The sequence below is a fragment of the Lampris incognitus genome, chromosome 11 (genome assembly GCF_029633865.1).
Source record: "Lampris incognitus isolate fLamInc1 chromosome 11, fLamInc1.hap2, whole genome shotgun sequence".
Taxonomy (NCBI): domain Eukaryota; kingdom Metazoa; phylum Chordata; class Actinopteri; order Lampriformes; family Lampridae; genus Lampris; species Lampris incognitus.
The window spans coordinates 51,492,550-51,517,323 of NC_079221.1; the positions used below are offsets into that span (position 1 = coordinate 51,492,550).

The 24,774-nt window shown below is 43.8% G+C and overlaps 1 protein-coding gene across 1 annotated transcript in view; it reads left to right on the top strand.

Moving 5' to 3' along the window:
• Positions 1–24,518, top strand: part of LOC130120410 (immunoglobulin kappa light chain-like) — a 31,837-nt gene extending 7,319 nt beyond the window's left edge. The window contains exons 4-7 of the mRNA XM_056288948.1: positions 19,273–19,356; positions 19,603–19,775; positions 22,800–22,854; positions 23,997–24,518. Of these exons, the coding sequence (XP_056144923.1) occupies positions 19,273–19,356; positions 19,603–19,775; positions 22,800–22,854; positions 23,997–24,316 (632 nt within the window). The 3' untranslated portion in view covers positions 24,317–24,518. The remainder of the gene's footprint in view (positions 1–19,272; positions 19,357–19,602; positions 19,776–22,799; positions 22,855–23,996) is intronic.
• The last annotated feature ends 256 nt before the right edge of the window (positions 24,519–24,774 follow it).

A 24,774-nucleotide genomic window follows, 5' to 3' on the forward strand; every position in this document is an offset into this window, starting at 1 on the left:
AACGAAACGGCCTGCCATAGTCTCTCACACAAGCAGAACACAGCATAACGAAGCCTCCATGTCCAATCAGCTTCTCTTTCACAATAGAATGTTGCCTGTTGCCATGGTTTCTGATATTCACGCATGGCGTTTTAGCGACATTTTCTCCAAAAATCATTCATTTTCGCTAATATTCAATAAAAGATTAGCGTAAAAAGTGGTCGGTTAGTTAAAGCGTTATAATCTCCAAGTAATGAGCAAATAATTTAACTTTCAGTTATTTATTGCACCCTGATTGAGTTTCGTAGTGGTTTGTCGCCCCATAAATAGCCGACGGCCCCTACTACTACTACTACTACTACTACTACTACTTTCGGCTGCTCCCGTTAGGGGGCACCACAGCGGATCATCTGTTTCCACCTCTTCCTGTCTTCTACATCCTCCTCTGTCACACCAGCCACCTGCATGTCCTCCCTCACCACCTCCATAAATCTCCTCTTTGGCCTTCCTCTTCTCCTCTTCCCTGGCAGCTCCATATTCAGCATCCTTCTCCCAGTATACCCAGCATCTCTCCTCCACACATGTCCAAACCCTCTCAATCTTGTCTCTCTTGCTTTGTCTCCTAACCGTCCAACCTGAGCGGTCCCTCTAATATACTCGTTCCTAATCCGGTCCTTCTTCATCACTCCCAATGAAGATCTTTTCATCTTCACCTCTGCCACCTCCAGCTCCACCTCCTGTCTTTACTTCAGTACCACTGTCTCCAAACCATACAACATAGCTGGTCTCACTACCATCTTGTAAACCTTCCCTTTAACTCTTGCTGGTACCCTGCTGTCACACATCACTCCTGACACTCTTCTCCACCCACTCCACCCATCCACTTTAATGTGTATTACAGGAACCATAATGTTACTGTCTGTTTTTAGTTTTTTTTTTTACTCATCTGACTGTTCCTGCGACTTATATTCCAAAGCTACTTCCATCCATCCATCCATCTATCCATCTATTCATCCATCCACCCACCCATCCATCCATCCATCCATCCATCCATCCATCCATCCATCCATCCATCATCCAAACCGCTTATCCTGCTGCTGTTTGGTCATTACTATAAAATCTGAGAAAAAAAGAAAGAAAAAATCTGCAACTTCCCGTAAGTCGGTTTATATGGCAACAACAACAACAACAATAATACCAATCATAACAATATCAATAACAATAATAGGAGGCACGGTGTCGCAGTGGTTAGCACGGTCGCCTCACAGCAAGAAGGTCCTGGGTTCGAGCCCCGGGGTAGTCCAACCTTGGTGGGTCGTCCCGGGTCGTCCTCTGTGTGGAGTTTGCATGTTCTCCCCGTGTCTGCGTGGGTTTCCTCTGGAAGCTCCGGTTTCCTCCCACAGTCCATAATAATAATAAGAAGAAGAAGACGAAGATGAAGTATAGCTACTCATCAATAAAGCCATATTGCAAGAGGTCAAATCGAAAAAAAAAGAACTAGTCAACGTTGGTCTTACAAGCATCGCTTTTTCTCATAATAATAATAACAATTACAATAATAATAATAACAGCAATACTAATACTACTACTACTAATAATAATAACAATTACAATAATAATAATAACAGCTGTACTAATACTAATAGTAATAATAACAATTACAATAATAATAACAGCAATACTAATACTACTACTACTAATAATAATAACAATTACAATAATAATAATAACAGCAGTACTAATACTAATACTAATAATAATAACAATTACAATAATAATAATAACAGCAATACTAATACTGATAATAATAATAACAACAATTACAATAATAATAATAACAGCAATACTAATACTAATAATAATAATTACAATAATAATGATAATGATAATATTAGCTACTCCTCAATAAAGCCATATTGCAAGAGGTCAAATCGAAGGAAAATAACTTGTCAGCAGCTTGGTTTGACTACAGGAAGGCATTTGACAGCATGCCACACTCCTGGATAGAGAAGAGCCTCAAGATCCACAGAGTCTGCCCAACAACTGTCAAATTCAACACGGAGAACATGAAGACCTGGAAGACCACCCTGAATCTCCACCATGCAGAGGGGTGGTTAACATCGAGACCGATCAACATCAGAAGTGGAATCTTCCAAGGGGACTCACTATCACCACTGCTCTTTTGCCTTGCACTAGCAACACTCAGCAGTCTACTGAACAACAGCAGCTATGGGTACAAATCACAGAAAGGCAAACTGACCCATCTGTTCTACATTGATGACCTCAAGATGTTTACCAAGGAGGACAATCAGCAGAGGCGTAGGGCTTGGAAGTTTGGTAGGAAGGTGTCCTATTGATGATTCAGTAACACCTCCAGCAAAAAAATAATCTAACTGATAAACGATGGTTGGGGGAAACAATACAAATACTATGACTTGTGTAATGATGACTTGGCTAACACAACACTGGCAGGCCTCATATCCACCAGGCCTTTTCACTACTTCTCACTACTAACTAACACAGACCTTCTTCTTTTTGGTCCCCGCAGGACAAGAGAGGCAACACTTCTAGTCAAGGCTGTGATGACAAGTGCATCCCCATGAAATACAGATACTTTTGGTTGTTTTACACCAGGCTGGGAGGGTCACAAGCAAAGATGAGGGGGTCAAGGTGAGTCTGGGAGCGGGTGAAGACCGAGACAGCAAGGCACAAAGTCAGAAAGAGACGTGACGGTAATGAAAGAGAGGAGGAGAAAAAGAGCAGTCGACAGTGTGAGGACAGAAAAGTGGAAACTCCAGAAAAAGGAAGATAAAGTGAAAAGTGAGCTGGAGACAGAAAGACACCCCCCCTCCCCCTTAGTCAGCGTAGTGCATGATGGCCTCAACGTAGTTTCCTGGAAACAGGCCTGTGGTGGCGTTTATCACACCTTCATACCAGCCATCCTCGTTTTTCTTGATTACACAGATAATGGCTCCTCTTGGAAGGACAACTCGTCCTCCTGATTAACCATGTAGTCATAGATGGCCACCACTAGAGGGAGACAAACACGCAGTTAAGCACGCTGCTGGTTAACAGTAAACCAACAATAAAATTAACAACTTGTAGTACAAGTAATATTCACAGTGCTTATGCTACCACTATTATTACTAATTATTAGTACTATTAAAGCTAAGTACTACAAACACAGCTATCACTGCTCCTACGACAGACACTACCATTATAACTACTGCTATGACCACTACTCCCACTAATAAAGAAAATAGACCGTGATAATAAACACATCTTTAGGTCTGTTACTACTAGTTCTACTGTGATTACTATTACCACCACCAACACTGCCACTACTATATTTATTAACAACAACAATAATGAGAAAAAACACAATAATAACAATTCGATGTCTTTTGTGCTGGATAAGATCTAATCTCGTAATGATGACATGGTGTTGACATATTGGCTGCTTTAAGCATCGAAATTGCGATGTTCATCTTCTTTTGTTCTTTACTCTCATCCCAGCTGTTGTCTCGCTTGGTCCATATGTTGTGCTGATGGTTAGCATCTGGTTTTAGAATCAGTCTCTTCGTAAATCCTCTACCTTTCTCAAGGTAGGTTGCTGGAGCCCAGGGAGGGTCCTCCTCTGTACAGCGGACTCCTCCTCTTCCTCACCTTCCTCTAATGGCTGATCATGGGGCCAGACCTCATCAGGCCCTGGTTGGCCCTCAACAGCTGAGGAAGGGGAAGAGGATCATGTGAGACTGGGGAAATGGGTCGGGAGGGAGGGAGGGAGGGAGGAGGTTATTATATAGCTGGAGATTCAGATCGTACGACAGTGGCACTCAAGCATGTGTCATGAAGAGCTGTGTGTACACAGGTTTTCTTTCAGACCAACACTACAGCTGCTGAGCTCACTGACCATTCCTCCTGTGTTTGGCTGAAGATGTGTGGTCAGTGAACTCATCTGAAGTACAGTACCCTCCAGACGTCTCTCTCACCAGCAACGCCCTCCAGCTCCTCCTGGGGTTTCCAAGGCGTTCCCAGGCCAGATTGGACATGTAGTCCCTCCAGCGAGTTCTGGGTCTAACCCGGGATCTCCTCCCAGTTGGCCGTACCCAGTAAACCTCCAAAGGAAGGCACCCAGGAGGCATCCTAATCAGATGCCTGAACCACCTCCACTGGCTCATTTCGACACGAAGGAGCAGCGGCTCTACTCTGAGCTCCCTCCGGATGTCCGAGCTCCTCACCCTATCTCTAAGGCAGAGCCCAGACACCCTACGGAGGAAACTCATTTCAGCTCATGACCATAGGTGAGGGTTGGAACGAAGATTGACTGGTAAATTGAGAGCTTTGCCTTCCGACTCAGCTCCTTCTTCACCAAAACGGTTCGATACGACGTCCGCATTACAGCTGATGCTGCACCAATCCGCCTGTCAATCTTCCGCTCCGTCCTACCCTCACTCGTGAACAAGACCCCGAGATACTTGAACCCTTTCACTTGAGGCAACAACTCATCCCCAACCCGGAGGGAGCAATCCATCATTTTCCGGTAGAGAACCATGGCCTCAGACTTGGAGGTGCTGACTCTCATCCCGGCCATTTCACACTCCGCTGCAAACCGCCCCAGTGCTCGCTGGAGGTCACGTTCTGATGAAGCCAACAAAACCACATCATCTGCTAAGAGCAGAGACGCAATTCTGAGGTTTCTAAAACGGACACACTCCTCACCTTGGCTGCGCCTTGAGATCTTGTCCATGAATATCACAAACAGAATCGGAGACAAGGGACAACCTTGGCGGAGTCCGACACCCACCGAAAACGTGTTTGACTTTGCGCCGAGAATGCAGACACAGCTCTCACTTTGGTTAAACAAGGACCGGATGGCTTGTAGCAACTGTCCCGGTACCCCATACCCCCATTATTATTATTATTATTATTATTATTATTATTATTATTATTATTATTATTATTATTGTTATTGTTATTGTTATTGTTATTGTTAATTATTTCCAGTGTTTTCTGTTTCCTAAAAAAAACATTTCCCTTGGGATTGAGACTCTTTCTCACTACACATACAACCAAATAGTTTTAACACCAGAAATGTTAAAATTGGACACAACATTGACAAATGATGAAAACCAAAAGAGAAATTAGGTCATTCTAAAATATGACTGCTTTTATTAAACTTTAAATAAATGTCAGGATGATATTTTGAAAAGATATTTGGGCAGCAAATTCTCAGTGTTGTTAAGTAAAACTTCTGCTTTCAAAACTGAACAAAATATATTCCAATTTCTAACTTTTCAAGGAATTATTTTAATTTTGAATTTGATCATACGTTTTATAATTACCACTAAATAAATATATAATTTGATAGAAAAAAAATCCACTCGACATTTCAATAGGAGATTATTTTGTACACAAAACCAACGAAAATATTTTAAGCGGCATATTCTTACTTACATACTTGTTTTGGCAGTTTTATGTTAATTTATTAAAGAAGGTAATAACCACACCAGTAATGATCAACTGATTTTAATTATTGCACCATGTAGGTGAACACATCATTAAACATGTTGGTGCATCAGGTTATATTTGGTTAAAATCATAATTCTTTACATTGCTCTCAAACAACGAGGCAACGTGACTGAAAACTCTGAAATCAGCAGTTTTCTAAACATATTGTGTGAAGCACCGACTTTTATCAATGGATGACCACATTTATTTTGTCCATTTTCTGAGGAGGCTGATCTCTGGTTTCAGAGGTTGGGTGATTCAGTAATTGTTCAAAGTAAATCTCACACTTTCATGTCATGTAGGATTTACTTTCCATTTTATTGAAATGGTACTTTTTGTGTGATCATAGGATGTGTACAGATGTGAGGACAACAAAAGAGAAACACTGACAAAACTGACAAATTTGAAAAGAATATTTAATATTTTTTTTATTTGTGCATTAGTATGAAACCAGTAATACAATAACAATAATAGAATAGAAAAACAGACAATGCAACTAATACCATATATTAGAAGACGACCAAGAACAACATATTACTACAATTATATTTTTGTTATTATTATTATTGTTATTATCATTATTGTTATTAATGGTGATGTTGTTGTTATAGAGCTTACCGTATGTCCCAGCTGGCAGATCAGTCACTGTGAAACAGAGGGAGGTTTTTGTACGGCTCTCTATCACCGTGTGAACACCCACTGACTATTGATATAGTGTTCACTCTGACAGTAGTAAACTGCTGTATCCTCAGCCTGGACTCCACTGATGGTCAGGGTGAAGTCAGTCCCAGACCCACTGCCACTAAACCTCGATGGAGTTCCTGACTGAAGAGTGTTTGCGTAATAAATGAGGAGTTTAGGAGTTTCACCAGGTTTCTGTTGGTACCAGGAGATAAGTGGATTGCTCTGATAAATATAAGCGGGTTGACTCAGTTTGCATGCCAGACTGACTGATTCTCCTACATTGGCAGCTTTCATTGAAGGAGTCTGAGTCACAGTGACCTGACTGCTTGATCCTGAAAACAGAAACACACAAACAGACTGAAAGTGAAGGCCTTCATTGTCTCACATGTACATCTGGAAATCTCTGTGAAAGGACAGATGTGTTACTCATTACATCACATAAACACATAGAATTCCTTTTTTCAGGTGTTGTTTTAACTGAAACTCAACAGTGTAAAACACAAACAGGGACTTGGTAGAAACAATGTGCAGGTGGGGAAACACAAACTGGTGAGATCAGAGAAAGTTCTTTCAGGAGAGGAAAAGTTGAGATGAGGAAAACAAGGAAGACAGTGAATCATCTCTGCCGGTCTTACCTTGAATAAAGGCAGCACATGTCAGGATGAAAATGCTGCTCCAACACATGGTTTTTACCTTTGCTGTCACAATGAACAAGTGTTGGTGGCTTTGCTTTGGACTTGCAGAGTTATAAAGGTTTCATGAGCACTGAAGCATGTCCTTCAAATAAGAAGTGTCCTCTCTATGCAAATGAGCTTCCTGGTGAGACTGCTGTTAGTAGCAGATGTGTATATCATGTCCTGTGAGGACACACCGTCTTGTGTGTGCTACAGCCACTTATTACAGTAGTCACCACCACCTTCTGTGACTAATGCCAAGTTAGATGAAGAAGAAATGATCTTGGATTAAGAACACTCTATAACACTTCGTAACACCTTGAGAAGTTATGTGAAATTGTCAAGCTTTGATTTCATGATATTCAGATTATACCGTTCACACACTCGAACACAAATCCAGTTCATGATGAAACTGGAAGAAAAAAAAACTTCTCTCAGGGTTTTTCATTTATGTCCAAATACAAGCTCCCCTACATATGCAGATCTTCTTGTTTGTCTTTCAGCTTGTTTCCTGTTTCCCAGGGGTCACCACAGTGGATTTTACAGTTTCCATCGTACTGATGGAAACTGGGCGCAGCATCAATGGAGGCCGTTGTTAACCCAGGCCTTGACAGATCCGGTCTGGTCTTGTCCTCACCTTTAAGACCCTTAATAACCTAGCTCCTTCATATCTTTCTGAACTCCTTCATATCCACACGCCCTCCCACACTCTCAGATCCTCTTCTGCTCTCTAACTCACTGCACCTTTGGCCCGCTTGACTACCATGGGGTCTAGAGCCTTCAGTCATTCTGCCCCCCGCCTATGGACCTCTCTCCCACAAGACAGTCACAAGTCTGACTCTCTTTCAACCTTCAAATCTCATCTCAAAACGCACCTTTTCAAACTTTCATATTCAGTCTGATCCACGCTTCATTGAGTTTGGTGCAGATGATGATGTTATACTTATCTGTTGTGTTAACTTCTTATTGTCTACCTGCTTTGTTTTGCTGCTCTGCTGTCTGATACAGTGCTGCTTGTTTTTTACTGTGTTCTGTAAGGTGCCCACAGATAAAATGTTTTGTTATTATTATCATCATCATCATCATTATTTTTTTTTTAATCAGCAAAACGATTTGACAAAATTCACGCTGGATACCCTTCCTGACACAACCAGTAACCCTCTGGACGGGGGCACAGATAAAGCACAGGATGGCGCCACATATAAAAATAACCTCCCTGAAATCAGTTGCTATTGTCTAACATTCCTGATTGTTGTGTCCAGAGATGAACTTAATCCCAAATCAAGTATTGTCTGAGAAGATCTGTGCACCAATAAGAAACAAACAGGCGCGAACAAGCCTGGGTGCTAACTGAAGCTACAGTCTACTACTACTACTACTACTACTACTTCTAGTACTACTACTGCTACTACTGCTACTGCTACTACTACTACTACTACTACTACTACTACTACTGCTACTGCTACTACTACTGCTACTGCTACTACTACTACTGCTACTGCTACTGCTACTACTACTACTACTACTACTACTACTGCTACTGCTACTGCTACTACTTCTACTACTACTACTGCTACTACTACTGCTACTACTACTACTACTACTGCTACTAATACTACTACTACTACTGCTACTACTACTACTACTACTACTGCTACTGCTACTACTACTACTACTGCTGCTACTACTACTACTACTACTACTACTACTGCTACTACTACTACTACTACGGCTACTACTACTACTACGGCTACTACTACTACAACTGCTACTACTTTCGGCTGCTCCTGTTAGGGGTCATCACTGCGGATCATCCATTTCATTCTAAGTCTAAGACAGTCTAAGTCTAAGACAGTCTAAGTCTAAGACAGTCTAAGTCTAAGACAGGGGCATGGACACACGTGCTGTTGCCTCATGGTACTTTTTTGTTTCTAAACCGTGTTGAAACAGTTAAGTTGTGTTCCACTTGATGTCAGACGTCAGAAATTCTAGCTGGTTGGTCACAAAAAGAAGTGCTGCACCTCCCAGTGGCCAGACTGGAAATAACAGGGGACAAATATGAACACCCACAAGAGACTGACGTTAATATGGCTGGTATTATGTCAGTAATATTTGGCAATGTAAACTGGCCCATTGCCAAAGAAATGTATCAGCTGTGTTGTAAATTAATATTGCAAACTTGTGTTTGGCCATTTAACACACAGTTTTTATTTTTCATAAAGTTGAGACCATTCAATGTTGAAAATCATAATTATATGTACTTAAGAGAAGACATTGTGAATAATACTGTGTACTATTATGCTATACAGCCTTGCTGAGCTCTAATAAGTGCATCTTGGTGACCTACAGACTGAAAAGAAACGCTCTGAGTTTCACACTTCAACTTAAAGGACCAGACGACCCCATTTTTCCAGTAAGAAGTTGAAATTTCGGACTTTCCAGCACATCCGGAACACATAAGTGCATAGTGTAGTATATGTTTTTGTGCTCGCATTAAAATGTGTACTCACAACTCTTTTAACAGAGATACGTATGTATGTGTTTATTGAAGACGTTGATCACTTCTCCTACTTCGGCAGCCTTCTCTCCTCATAAACTGACATCGAGTCTGAGGTCAACCATCTCCTGAGTTGTGTCAGTGGTGCTTATGCCAGACTCAGTAAGAGTCTTTGAAGACCGAGACCTAAAGGCCCAAACAAAACTCCTGGTCTACAGAGGGGTGGTTCCCCCCACCCTGCTGTATGAAGCAGAGTCATGGACCACCTACAGCAGGCACCTGAGAGTCCTGGAACAATACCGCCAAAGACAGGAACATGTTATAGGAAATGTTCCATCATCTCAGCCTCAATAACATCCTCAAACATTTTATGAATGTTGCAGTGAGAATGTTATTCCTTTATTTTGAAACATTGTGGGAATGTTTCATAAAATAAAATTATATAATCTGCTACCTCAACAACGTCCCCAAAACATCCTCACAATGCTGCAGACAAAACCCTCTACCTGTGTTAGAATACCACACTACAGGAAGTCTGTGAATGTTCTCATTCATCCAGGTCATGTGTAGCACACTTGATAAGAATGACACTTACAAGGGCTGGTGTTTTTGTTGTTTTACTCCATCTGTCAAATAGACATTACAGAGGACACGTTTTCAGAGCATGGCTCACTATACGAACGGCAACACTCATCTGACGACTCTATGTCCCAGAGTGCACGGCGAGAGCCAGCACTACGTCACACAGGCTAGAAGCAATTAACCTGCAGTGCCCTCCTGTGGCGAGAACCGGCTATCACAACAACACAGCAGACAATTCTCCTCTTTACTATTAGTGAGTGGTCAATGAAGGTAAGTATATAAAATAAAAAATAGATGGGGGGCTACTAAATCCCAAGTACCCCACACTCTCCCCTCAAAAAGATAATGGCGTCCCGACATAACAAATCTACCAGTCCACATTGCATAACTTTTCATTGAAAAGATAGGTTATTACTAAGCAGGAGTCAATCTGGATACTGTACTGTAATCAGTCATAACATATAACACACATCTCCTATTAATGGTATATGTTTGCAGTAATTAATGTGCACTTGAATCCACTGCTTCGTCCGTCTTGAGGCCGGGGAGCTATAGTATCTGACTAAAAGCAAATAACTTTGTAATAGTAATATCCCTGGTGGTAACAGGTGTGTTCTAAAACCCCAATGCTACAGTAACTCTGTGTCTGGTGATCACAGGACAACTAAAATCACATAGCTATAACAATTGTAACATGTCAAAAGTTTTTTTTTTTTTTTTTTTCATTTATTTATTTATACTGAGTTGTCTGATTTGCTTATCTACCAGACACACTAGGCTGCCCTAGTCTGTGATAAGTAAACACTGGTGTAGGTTTTCTATTTCTCAAAGGATATGCTTTTTCTCTGGCAGGCTGCACAGCTTCCCCTGGAGGAGGCTGCAAGGCATCTTCTGGTGGAGGCTGCAAGGCATCTTCCAGGCTCTTGTCGTCATCGGGCTCATCCTCTTCTTCAGCTCCAGATGTCTCGCCATTCTCTGACACTGTCCCATTGTCCTCTATTGTTGCAGGCTGCTCCGCAAAATCCTCTTCATCTTGACCGTCTCTTTCCTCCGGATAGAACTCCAAGGCATCTGGGCTCAGCTGACTCTGGATCCGCTCACTGGCTCTGACTGTTGGTCGTCCCACGATGCATCTCCAGTTATCCTCATCATCTGAGTCACTGTCCTGTTCCTGGTTCCACTGCATTTGTCTGTCTGTCTTCTTTCTCTCCCGTCTAGGTTTCACAGGTAAGTCCTCTTCTCTTGGTTCCACCGGCAGGAAGTCGCATGGCAGAAGAAGGTTCCTATGCATGATTCTGGTTCGTCCTTTTCCATTCTCCGGCTTCAGCTCATACACAGGGCTGTCGGCGTGCTTCCTCTGTGTTACTACATGCACCTGGTCCTCCCAGAATGGTCTTAATTTCCCCGGTCCTCCTTTCTCGTTCAGGTTGTGGATGAGAACCCTGCATCCGGGATACAGCTCTGTCCCGTGGGCCTTTTTGTCGTATAGTGTTTTGTTTCTGGCCCCCTCCTTCCGTGCTGTCTCTGATGCTAGGCGATAGGCGTCATTCATGCGGGCCTTCCACTTCTCTGCATATTCTTGAGGGGATAGTGCCTGGTCCTTTGCTCTAAGGCCAAACATCAGGTCAATGGGAAGTCTTGGATTTCTGCCGAACAACAGATAGTAAGGTGCAAATCCGGTCGCTTCATTTCGGGTGCAGTTGTATGCATGTATCACCTTTGGGAGTGACGCTTTCCAATCCGTTTTCGCAACCGCTGGCAGGTTTCTCAGCATCGCCAGAACCGTTCTGTTGAAACGCTCGACCTGACCATTTCCTTGCGGGTGATACGGTGTTGTGTGAGAACCCCTGACTCCACTGTACTCCTGCAGCTTGGCGAAGAGCTTATTGTCAAACTCCTTCCCTTGGTCATGGTGCAGCGTCGCCGGGAAACCAAATCTCAGCACAAAGTCCCCGAATACCTTCTCTGCGGCGGTCTTGGCAGCTTTGTTTCTGCATGCATAGGCTTGAACAAAACGGGTAAAGTGGTCCATAACCACCAGTATATACTCGTACCCTCCCTTACACTTCTCTAAGTGTAAGAAGTCAATGGAGACTATCTCAAATGGGTGTGTGGTCACGATGTTGGTGAGAGGGGCTCTGGTTGGTTTGTTGGGGCGCTTGGTCTTCAGGCAGCTACACACCTGTGTGATGTAATGTTCCACATCTTTCTGCATGTGAGGCCAATAGAAACGGTCCCTCAACAGGTGCAACACCCTCTCCACGCCTAGATGGCCCAGGTCTCTGTGCAGTTCTTTATATACCAGCTCATGGAACTTTTTCGGCAGGACTAGCTGAGTTCGGGTAGCTGTTTTCCGGCGCAGGATGCCATCATCATCAAGGCACAGCCGATGCTTCTCTCTCATGAGTGTCGCAACACCCCTGCTCGCACACTGTGTTTTTCCCCGAGGCCACTGATTGGAGGTTATGTACTTCAGCACCTCTCCAATGACAGCATCCTCCCTCTGGGCGTCTCTCACCGTCTGACTGGGTATCTCTGCCACAGGTGATGTATGTTCCTTCTCAAACTCGGCTAGTGCTGTGGCTATGGTTACCGGACACATCCAAGGCTCAGCTCTCTCCAGCTGTACTGACAGCGCCTGGGTCACACTGTTCATGACCTCGGGGTGTACTTCTTGTGAACAGGTCTGCATGTACTGCTCCATCGGCATGCGTGAGAGGCCATCTGCGTCCCCATTGGCTCGTCCAGGCCGGTACTTGATAGAGAACTGGAAATCGGCTAACTCTGCTACCCACCTGTGGGTGGTCGCATTCAGTTTGGCTGTCGTGAGCACATAGGTGAGGGGATTATTGTCTGTGTAGACAGTGAATGATGGAGCGTGGTAGAGGTAATCTCTAAATCTCTCACATATGGCCCATTTCATCGCGAGGAACTCCAACTTCCCTGAGTGGAGATGGTAGTTCTTCTCAGGAGTTGTCAGTGTCCTAGACCCATACGCGATGACTGCCAGCCCACCCTGTGACTGTCTTTGATACAATACTGCCCCGAGGCCCTCTCGTGACGCGTCGCAGTGAAGGATAAAGGGCTGTTCAAAGTCTGGGTAGCCCAACACTGGTGGCTGGATGAGGAATTCAATCAACTGACAGAGGACCTGTTGGTGTTCAGCTGTCCACTTAACTGGGTGAGAGGAGGGCAGATGGTCTCGGGAGCCCTTCCTCCCCTTGTCCTTTCTCTTTTGTTTGAGCTTCCCCGCTGCTGTCTTCTCTGGGGTGAGGAGGTCATAGAGAGGCCTTGCGATTCGGGAGAAGTTAGGTATGTAGGGCCGGTAATACGAGATGAATCCCAGCATCTTCCTGAGCTCTCCGATGGTCGTAGGTTCTCTCTCCTTCAGTGCCTGGACCGGGGCCACATCAGCGGGGTCCATTGTGTATCCATCCTTGGTCACAAGCCTTCCCAGGAACCTTACTTGGTTTTTGAAGAGTTCACATTTTCTTGCCGTCAGCTTGATTCCATGGCTTCTGTAGCGGTGCAGTACTCTTCTCAGGTGCTGGAGGTGTTCGTCGAATGTGGTTGAGTGGACCAGGTTGTCATCTAAATACGGCTGACAAATGTTGTCCCTCAGCCCAATCAAACATTCCTCCATGGACCTCTGGAACTCTGCTGGTGCTGAGGACAGTCCGAAGGGAATTCTCACCCATTCATATAATCCCCACGGGGTGATGAATGCAGTCAGTGGACGGCTGGACTCCTCAAGAAACCCCTGGTGATATGCCTTCCCCTGATCCAAGACAGAAAACCAGGCACTCCCCTTCAGGCTGTCGAGCATATCCTGGATGCGTGGTATTGGATGGCGGTCTGGGATGGACCTCTTGTTCAACTCACGGTAGTCACAGCAGAGGCGGAGGCTCCCATCCCTTTTCCGCACACACACGATTGGGCTTGAGTAGGGTGATTTTGACTTAGTTATCCAGCCTCTGTTCAGTAAATCCTCGAGGTATTCCTTCACTTCTTTATGAAGAGGCTTTGGGACTGATGTGTATGTCCGCTTCACCGGTGTGGTGTCACTCAGGCGGATCTTGAGCTGGAGTGATGGAATAGTCCCCACATCATGGTCATCGCGTGCGAACACACTACTCTCCTCCCGCAGTAGCTCTCTCACCTGCAGTTGTTGTTCAGGTGTCAGGTGGTTCAGAGGGACAGGCGGGTCCCATAGATCTTCCTCCTGGTGTTCCGTCTTGACATCACCTGGCCCTTTCAGCTTTGTTGTGTCTCTAATCACAGGTCTTCGTTCTGTACCTGTTGTGGAGGTCCCTGGGATGACTGGGTTCACTGTACTAGTCCCATCCACATCCAACGGCTTCACGGCGGCAGGGTAGATGGCTCTAGTTCTTTGGGTCTGCCCCAGGGGAGTCCGTGGCGGCAGTGTGATGTCATGAGCTGTGACGTTAGTCACTGGGACAGCGATGCGTGACCAGGTTCCCTTCTGTAAACATACAATGTTTTCATCCACCTTCAGGCCCTCTGGCCACTTTGGGTTCACATTAGGCTCAAAGAGGACGTTCTGGTCTGCTTGGAGGGGCCCTGCTCTAACACCACACTTAACAATCTTTGTCTGGCCCGCCGGAATAGTCATGCTTTCTCGGCCCACTTTAACCATCCCCTCACCTTCCATATCATCTTGGCTGTTTATCAGCTTCACGAGGACTTCAGCCTTCTTGTAGTCAACCGCGAACGCAATGCTTAGTGCCTTTGTGATTACACTTGATGGCTGTCCAGCTCCAGACTCTAACAGGTGTTCAATTACATTGTAACCGATGATCGGTTCTTCTGCGGTGCCCTGGTGTGTGGTTACTAGTATTGGCACAGTGAGTTCCATTGGTGGAGTCTGAGTGGTGCTATTCGGTGCTAACTGGACAGTCACTTCCACCCATCCAGAGAAAGGAATGGTTGTCTGGTTTGCTGCTTTACCAGTCAGGGTGCCAGGGCCAAGGATCTCTTCTGTGCTTCTCACCTTGGTGTGTGGGAGATGTTTTCTCCTCCATTCTTCACTGATTAGGCAGACCTGCGACCCGGTATCCCACAATGCCTGTGTGGCTACACCATCAATGTAACAGTTTATCATGTATTTCTTTCCAATTAGGTTCAGCAGCTGTGACTGGCGTTTTGAGGAGATATGACTCACTGTGGGTGCTTGCTGTTCCCGCCCTGCCTCGTCTCGCTGTCGGGCAGACACTCTGGCTTCTAGTAGCTGAATACTGTCGTCGATGAGCTTGCTGGTGACAGTACAGCTAGACGTGTCTACCTGCTCCGATTTTTCAGGCCTCTGAGCTCTACACCCTCTTGAAAGATGGCCACTCTGTCCGCATTTGAAACAGTGGTTGCACTGGTCGCCCCTTTCACTGTCTTGACAGGCTTTGCATCCGCGCTTCCTCACAGGCTGCTGCTGACGAGAAGGTCTTTGGCCAGAGGAGTGGTTCATGGCTTTTCTCATCTGTTCCATTTCTCCTTTCAGCTGTTGGATTATCTCGTAGAACGCAGACTCCTTTTGGTTCCCTGCCTGTGTCTTAAGGGCATTCACACTCGCGGATGTTGATGGCGACGACTCCTGACCCCCGACCACTGCAGCTTCCGCTCCTCGATACTGATGTGCCTCAGCTCGCACTTCCCGCACTCTGGTTTCCTTACTGTGGGAGCTCTTCTTGAATTTCCGCTGTCTCTCTGACTCGAAACTTGCGGCCTCTATCATCTTAACAATGAGAACATCATCAGTAGTTGCTTGATCATCGAGATAGCTCTTGAGCTGATATTTTACCTGGTCACTCACTAGCCCAGTTCCCACAGCTCTTAGGAACTTCTTCTGTATCAGTTCAGGGCTGTATTGTTCATCAGAGCCAGGCTCTCTCGCTGCTGCTAAGAGTCTCTCTTTACATGCTATGGCTCGGAACAGGAAGTTCTGTGGTGACTCCTGACTGTCCTGTGTGATGTTGATTAGTCGGTGATATAGGTCCACAGAGCTATCCTCTTTGAAATGGCCGTTCAGAATGGTCCTCAGCTGAGGGAGGGTGAGTTCGGTTTTGATCTCTAACAAGTCACGGAGAGTCAGCCCAGGGCTGATGGCTCGGATTACAGCCTCTATTATCTCCAACTCGCTGTGGCCTTTTCTCACCCCCATATCAATCTGATGCGTAAGATTTATATAAGACAACTTGTCTATCTGCCCCCGTTCTCCTATTTGGCCATTTATCTTAAAGTCTCTGCGTATGGTCACTTCAGGGGGTTGGATTACTGACGGGATTGGGTTTGAAGGTTGACTAGGTCTACTGGGTTCTTTAAGACTTAGTTTCTCACTGAGGCGTGATATCTCTTCCTCAAGCGCTTTTGTGGATGCAGTAAAGCTGGACTGTAAGGCCTGATATTGTTCATGTAAGCTTGCCAATTCAGCAGCATCCTTGTTAGTACTGTCTGCACCTGCACCAGTATGTGACTCCGCCCCTCTCTGCTTCATTTCACTAGAGAGGTCCACTAGTCTGGACAGAAACTGACGTGCTACCTCTTCATCCTCCTTCTCAATTGCTTCATCCACAGTTTCACTAATAAGTCTGATCAGCGCATGCCTCTTTGTCTGGTTTTCAGTGGGGACTTTAGCAATAACACACACCTCTTTTAACTGGTCCAGCCCTAACTGCAGGAGGGTCTCACTCAGCCTGTCTTGCAGTTGCTCAAGCTCCAGTTCCATTGTTGGTCACGTGTTCTCACTCCGCTCCCCACTTCTTCTCCTGACAATGGTGGCAATGGCGCTGATCCCGGGTTTCGGCACCAATATTTGTAGCACACTTGATAAGAATGACACTTACAAGGGCTGGTGTTTTTGTTGTTTTACTCCATCTGTCAAATAGACATTACAGAGGACACGTTTTCAGAGCATGGCTCACTATACGAACGGCCACACTCATCTGACGACTCTATGTCCCAGAGTGCACGGCGAGAGCCAGCACTACGTCACACAGGCTAGAAGCAATTAACCTGCAGTGCCCTCCTGTGGCGAGAACCGGCTATCACAACAACACAGCAGACAATTCTCCTCTTTACTATTAGTGAGTGGTCAATGAAGGTAAGTATATAAAATAAAAAATAGATGGGGGGCTACTAAATCCCAAGTACCCCACATGTGGATCATAAGCCGCTGACTTTCGCCATGTCCAAGGTGACTGAGCCGTGGTCTGCTCGTCAGCAGCGCCACCTAGCGGCAATCTCCGAGTTCACAACGGACATTCAGCATGTGGCCGGGAAGTCCAACCCTGTTGCTGATTGTCTGTCGCGTGTGCTTGTGTGTCCTGTGCACCTCGGTGTGGATTTCTCCGCTATGGCTGCCGACAGCCCAGCGACCCGGACGTCCTTGCCCTTAGGTCAACGCGTACCGGTCTCAAGCTAGAGGACGCTGTGATGCAGGAAGGCAGTCCTCCCCTCCTCTGCGATGTCTCCACCGGCCGTCCCCGCCCCGTTGTTCCAGTGGCCTGGCACCGTCGAGTTTTCGAATTCGATTCACTCCCTCTCGCACCCTGGAGTTCGGGCGTCGGTGAAGTTGGTCGGTTCCAAGTTCGTTTGACCTGGCCTCCGCGAGGACATCAAGGGCTGGGCAGCTGCATGTGTAGCGTGCCAGCGCGCTAAGGTCCACCAGCACACTAAATCGCCCCTCGAACCATTTCCGATCCCGGCCAGACGTTTCGACCACGCGCATGTGGAGCTGGTGGGCCCTCTACCTTCTTCACAGGTTTTACGCACCTGCTCACAATGGTAGATCAGACCACCAGGTGGCCAGAGGTTGTCCCTCTGTCCTCCACAACATCCCCGGATGTTGCACGCGCTTTTATTTCCTTCTGGGTCGCCCGTTTCGGCACTCCGTCAGATATCACCTCAGACAGGGCCCCCAGTTCGTGTCAGAGCTCTGTTCGGCACTTGCGCGATCCCTGGTTGTGCAGGTACACCGCACTACCGCGTGCCACCCTCAGGCTAACGGCTTGTGTGAACGTTTTCACCAGTCGCTCAAGGCAGTTCTGCGCGCTGCGCTCTCGGATGGTAACTGGGTGGATCGTTTACCTTGGGTTATGCTCGTGTTGCGTTCGGCTCCTAAGGAGGACCTCGACGCTTCCGCCGCTGAGCTGGTGCTCGGCCAGCCGCTCCGCGTCCCTGGGGAATTTTTGCCTGGGAGTTCCGCTCCTCGACCCCGTCCGGCCGTTTATCCTTTTTTGTCCAACAGCACTCGGGTTCCAGGCCCCGTTCACCACTGTTTTCCGCGGTCGTTCGTGCCTGCGGAGCTCTTGTCGGCTCGTTTTGTTTTTGTACGGCATGATGCTCACCACTCGCCCCTCCAACCCCCATACGATGGTCCATTTCGGGTTCTTGAGACGGGTCCTAAGGGTTTTGTGCTGGATATGGGTGGGCGTAGGGAACGTGGCAGGCTTGATAGGCTTAAACCGGCACACAGGGTGGCAGGCGAAGTTGTGTTTCCGGCCCAGGTTCCCCGTCGGGGTCGTCCTCCTTCCAGGACCCCGGCAGTGTCTTCACGGGTTCAGCATTCAGCTTCTCAGCCGGCTTTGGACTGTGTTTCACCTACTGTTTCGGCTGAGGGACGGCGCAGCCGTTATGGCAGGCTGCTTAAGCCTCCAGTGAGACACTCATTTTCTTTCCAGGAGTCCCTTCTGGGTGTTCGGGGGGGGGGGCTGTGTGGCGGACACTAGGGGCTATGCCTCTCACCCAGCAGGGCTGTGAGCTGGGGGCGTGGTTTACGTTCCCGGGCTTGCTGGTGCAGGGTTGTTCCTGCTGCAGTTGGTTTTTGGAGTTGAGGAATAAACATCAAACTCGCCTTCGTCTGCTGTGTTTTTCCTCATCCTGCCATAGTATCACTATTGATTGTGTTTTATTTCTTATTACTATACTGCTATGGGCTTCTTTATTCAGCTGGTGGCATAGCTGTCCCATTTGGTACCCTACTGAGACAACTAAGTTAGCTGTCCTTTACATCCACTGTGTTGTTGTCATTCAACAGTGCTGCATAGCACATGAGTTGTTTATTTTATGTCTTTATTTCACTGTCCTCCTATGTGACATAATAAACATGACTGATATGGTTTATGAATAAGATAATAGTAAAAGCTCCATGTGTTTTGTTTCAGGGTGTAAAGGAGACACTTTACTGACCCAGACTCCAGAGTCTGTCTCAGTCCAGACAGGAGGCCCTGCCTCCATCAGCCAGTGGAGCCATTGGTAATGACTTAGCCTGGTATCATCAGCAACCAGGAGAAGCTCCCAGATTCATTATTAATTTCTATTGGGGTTTTATTTCAGGTGGTTACAGCAGCAGTGGCAACGGTTATGATTTCAGAATCACCATCAGTAACATCCAGACAGAGGACACAGGAGTTTACTACTGTCAGCAACATGAAGTCTCACCACTCACACAGTGATGAAGACCTGCACAAAGACCTTCCTCTGATGAAAGACAAGGTGTCTGTAACAGCTGAACAGGACCCATCAGAAGACATTTCTAGATGAAACAGGGACTTGTCACATTAACCAGACTGCCTGAAATGTGTGTCCACTGATTCAGGAGATGAGCTACAAATATACAAGTAGGCTAACCCGCCATATACCTTCAACGTACCCAACAATGTCAAGCCTGGTACTACCAACAACCAGGAACAGTCCCCAAAGCCTTGACTGGCACAGGGACCACTCTCCTGGCAGGAAGTCCCTCTCGGTTCAGCGCCGGCGGATCTGGGAGTGACTTCACCATGACCGTCACAGCAGTCCAGGCTGAGGACGCAGGGATTTCCTACTGTCAGAGTGATATCTGTGTTCATGGCTGAGCAACCACACAGTGATAGAAGGCTGTACAAACATCTGCCATGTAGGCAGGACCACCCAAGGTATAACACAACTAAGCTGCCTCTTAGACTGTGAAGTCCTACGATTAACAAAGTGCTGCTTGGACACAAGGAGGACAAATCAAATTCTGCTTAGGACCCCAACAAGACTTGAACAGGTCCTGTTCTCAGGTGACATGTCAGTAGCACCATATGAACCCGTTCCTTTTCTTCCATACGTGGTGTCAATTTATGGACCTTTTTTGATCTTCATCTTTGGTATTTCAGACATTTATGACAGATGCATCTTGAAAGGACACAGTTAAAACACAGGGAACTCTACACAGCATTAACAGTTGATGTGTAGGGATTCACACAGGACATCTATTGCCTACAGGGGGCACACTACAGAGGACCATGCAGTCGGACAAAGGAAAAATGCAAAATCTGAATGGACAAGAAAACAGAAATCCCTGTGGAGACTGGATCAACATTTTGGCCACAGGATGTCCATGGAGGACAGTATGGCAAGCTGTTCCAGCGTTTAATGTCCTTTATTATCATCACCAATTCATTTTTTTACTTGTTAAAATATCCAATGTTCATATCAGAAACTGAATTTTAAGTAATTATAATTCACTTTTAAGTAGTTGAAATACCAGTTGTTGATATAAGAGGTTCAGTTGTTGATGTCACACATTTCTTTTTTGATATCAACAATTATGTTCCAAATGTTGATATTGCAAAAAAAAAATATATATTTCAACTATTGGCACTTAAACTACTTAATATCCCACTAATTTAAATTCCAGTTCTCACTGAAATGAATGGGGAAAAGTTGTAATCCTCAGTAGTTAGGATTTAATTTGATGTCAAGATTTGAATTGTTGATGTGCAAAATTACATTTTAACTTGTTAAAATATCATTTAAAATATAACTTTTGAAAGACAGGATACTTAATTTAGAATATAACTTTTGATAGACAGGATAGTTAAAATATAATTTTTGATAGACAGGATAGCTAAAAGATAATTTAGAATATAACTTTTGATAGACAGGATAGTTAAAATATAATTTAGAATATAACTTTTGATAGACAGGATAGTTAAAATATAATTTTTGATGGAAAGGATAGCTAAAAGATAATTTAGAATATAACTTTTGATAGACAGGATAGTTAAAATATAATTTAGAATATAACTTTTGATAGACAGGATAGTTAAAATATAATTTTTGATAGACAGGATAGCTAAAAGATAATTTAAAATATAACTTTTGATGGACAGGATACTTAAAATATCATTTAGAATATAACTTTTGATAGTCAGGATAGTTAAAATATCATTTAGAATATGACTTTTGATAGACAGGATAGTTAAAATATCATTTAGAATATAACTTTTGATAGACAGGATAGTTAAAATATCATTTAGAATATAACTTTTGATAGACAGGATAGTTAAAATATCATTTAGAATATAACTTTTGATAGACAGGATAGTTTAAATATCATTTAAAATATAACTTTTGATAGACAGGATAGTTAAAATATAATTTAGAATATGACTTTTGATAGACAAGATAGTTAAAATATCATTTAGAATATAACTTTTGATAGACAGGATAGTTAAAATATCATTTAAAATATAACTTTTGATAGACAGGATAGTTAAAATATCATTTAAAATATAACTTTTGATAGACAGGATAGTTAAAATATCATTTAGAATATAACTTTTGATAGACAGGATAGTTAAAATATAATTTAGAATATAACTTTTGATAGGATAGTTAATTTAGAATATAACTTTTGATAGACAGGATAGTTAAAATAGAATTTAGAATATAACTTTTGATAGACAGGATACTTAAAATATCATTTAAAATATAACTTTTGATAGACAGGATAGTTAAAATATCATTTAGAATATAATTTTTGATAGACAGGATACCTAAAATATAATTTAAAATATAACTTTTGATAGGCAGGATAGTTTAAATATCATTTAGAATATAACTTTTGATAGACAGGATAGTTAAAATATCATTTAGAATATAACTTTTGATAGACAGGATAGTTAATTTAGAATATAACTTTTGATAGACAGGATAGTTAAAATATAATTTTTGATAGACAGGATAGTTAAAAGATAATTTAGAATATAACTTTTGATAGACAGGATACTTAAAATATCATTTAAAATGTAACTTTGGTAGACAGGATAGTTAAAATATCATTTAGAATATGACTTTTGATAGACAGGATAGTTAAAATATCATTTAGAATATAACTTTTGATAGACAGGATAGTTAAAATATCATTTAGAATATAATTTTTAATAGACAGGATACTTAAAATATAATTTAAAATATAACTTTTGATAGGCAGGATAGTTAAAATATAATTTAGAATATAACTTTTGATAGACAGGATAGTTAAAATATCATTCAGAATATAACTTTTGATAGACAGGATAGTTAAAATATAATTTAGAATATAACGTTTGATAGACAGGATAGTTAATTTAGAATATAACTTTCGATAGACAGGATAGTTAAAATATCATTTAAAATATAACTTTTGATAGACAGGATAGTTAATTTAGAATATAACTTTTGATAGACAGGATAGTTAAAATATAATTTTTGATAGACAGGATAGTTAAAAGATAATTTAGAATATAACTGTTGATAGACAGGATAGTTAAAATATCATTTAGAATATAACTTTTGATAAGCAGGATAGTTAAAATAGAATGTGGATATCATGAGTTTGGTGTTTTACCTGGATACTTGTGATGTACAGTAGGATTATAAGTAGGCTGGTTGTCATCCAGTTTCTGATAAGGAAATGGCTAAGTGGTGGAGCTGGAGTAAAAACAGAGGGTTAAAAGCTAAAACTTCCTGCCATATACACTAATAAGGCTGAGCTGCAGCACGTGAGCGTGTTGAGCAGCAGCCATCGAGGTGTGTCAAGTGGAAAGGAGGTTTTTGTACGGCGTCTTAACCAGGCTCTATCACTGTGGATCACTTTTGGTGGCGGCACTGAGGTCATCGTCTCATGTAAGTGATTTCTCTTGTACATTTGTGTGTCCATAGTCATTTTCTACATTAGCTGCTTCTCACAACGTGTTGCTACGTATGTCGAGTGTTGGTTTGGGAAAACAAAACTAGATTTTGATTTGTTTAATGATTCATTTGGAGTCAGTCGTGACATTTAACAGGACTCCAGGGTGGAAAGGCAGTGGCTGAATATTGTAAAGTAGTCCATGTTATTCTAACAACATCAGTATGCCGTAGCATCGTCACATAACTTGACATTACAGCTTTAGTCGACCATTGGTTAAAGCCTGAACAATGCTGTCAGTTTGGAAATCTTACAAGACAAACTGAAATCACAATCTTCAACACTGAGCTATTTATTCGACGTTTGGTCTCTAACCCGTGTATATTTTAGGTGTCTTGTATCAGTAAAAGCTGCAGAAATTGTTGCATGAGGATTGCACCGCAGCAGTGTAAATCAGCTGCAGGTACAACGGTGGTTAAATGAGCTTTACTCACACTGAACATGTTGAATAGAGGCTGCACACAGTGTACAGTCCCATGTAAAGCCGTGTTTAACTTACACATTTATAATCTGCTAAATCACTGGCAGTCTGAGAAATGAGCTCATTCATATTCACTTTATGTGCCACACACATTCATATACGCACACCTGAAAACTGCTTTTAAAACTAATTTTATTGTAAACTTGCAGAATATTTAACTGGTGATTTACAGCCTATGGCATATTGTTTATTTCATCCTTTATTTACTGTTAAGGTTGTAAAAAATCATGTAAATTGTGAGTATTAGTCTAGTTTGTTGCCTTTAGTTACACACAGACAGGGCACATTGATACACATTTGTGTAAATGTGGCAGTTTAGCAGCATCACTCATTTTCAACTGTGGTCCTGCAGGTACAGTAGAGACGGCAGATTAAAGGAAACACACATAGACTACTGTACAAATAGATTATGAAAACACACTGCACACATAAACACATGGAAACAAAGACTACAACATGACACACTGATGCTGCATGTGCTTATTCACACAGCACAGTAGCATTAACATGGTCCTGGTGAGTAGTGGTGGTGCTGCAGTGCTCTCAGTAACACATAGTTCAGCAAGTCGGTGTATTCAGTTGTGTCTCTCTTTACAGCGGGGGTCTCAGTCAAACCCACCCTCTCCCTGCTCCCCCCCTCTTCTGAGGAGTTGTCCAAGGGCTCGGCCACGCTGTCCTGTCTGCTGAGCAGCTACTCCCCAAAAGGAGCGCTGGTGACTTGGCAGAAGGATGGGAGGGAGGTGACGGCGGGCGTCCTGACGGGACAAGAGGTGTGGAGCAGCACTGGGTACAGCCGCAGCAGCATCCTGACCCTCAGCAAAGCCAGCTGGGATGAAGGAGACCTCTACACCTGCTTGGTGGCCCACGGTGGCCGCAGGCAGTCCACCGAGCTCAGGAGGACACAGTGCAGCGGCTAGAGAAACGCCCCCTACTGGCTGGAAGCAACCTTCCCTCAAATGCATGGGTTTATAAAAAGAGATGAATAAAAATGAGGCAGGAATGTGAACACAAAAGCCCCCTTGCAGTTTCTAACATGTGTGTGCTTAGGTGTGTTGTAGTTAAGTGTGTAGGGGTGAGTTTGGGGAGAGGGGCACTTTGGTTAAGTTCATCTGTTGCTTCTACTGTTGGTTTCTGTTGCTGAATGTATTCCTGTTTGTCTGCTGCTCAGAAGTTAATAAAGTTTTTGTCAAATGATCCAGTTTTGTATTTGTTGGTACTGTGGCACCAGCTAAAGCTGAAATAAAACCCCTTTAAATAATTTACAAATCCTGGCCAGCCCACAGCAGGCAGGCCTGTAATGTGGGTTTATAATCTGCAGTAGTAACAAGATAGGGACTCTAACCTGCGCTGTAGAGAGTTCATCCCAGTAATGACA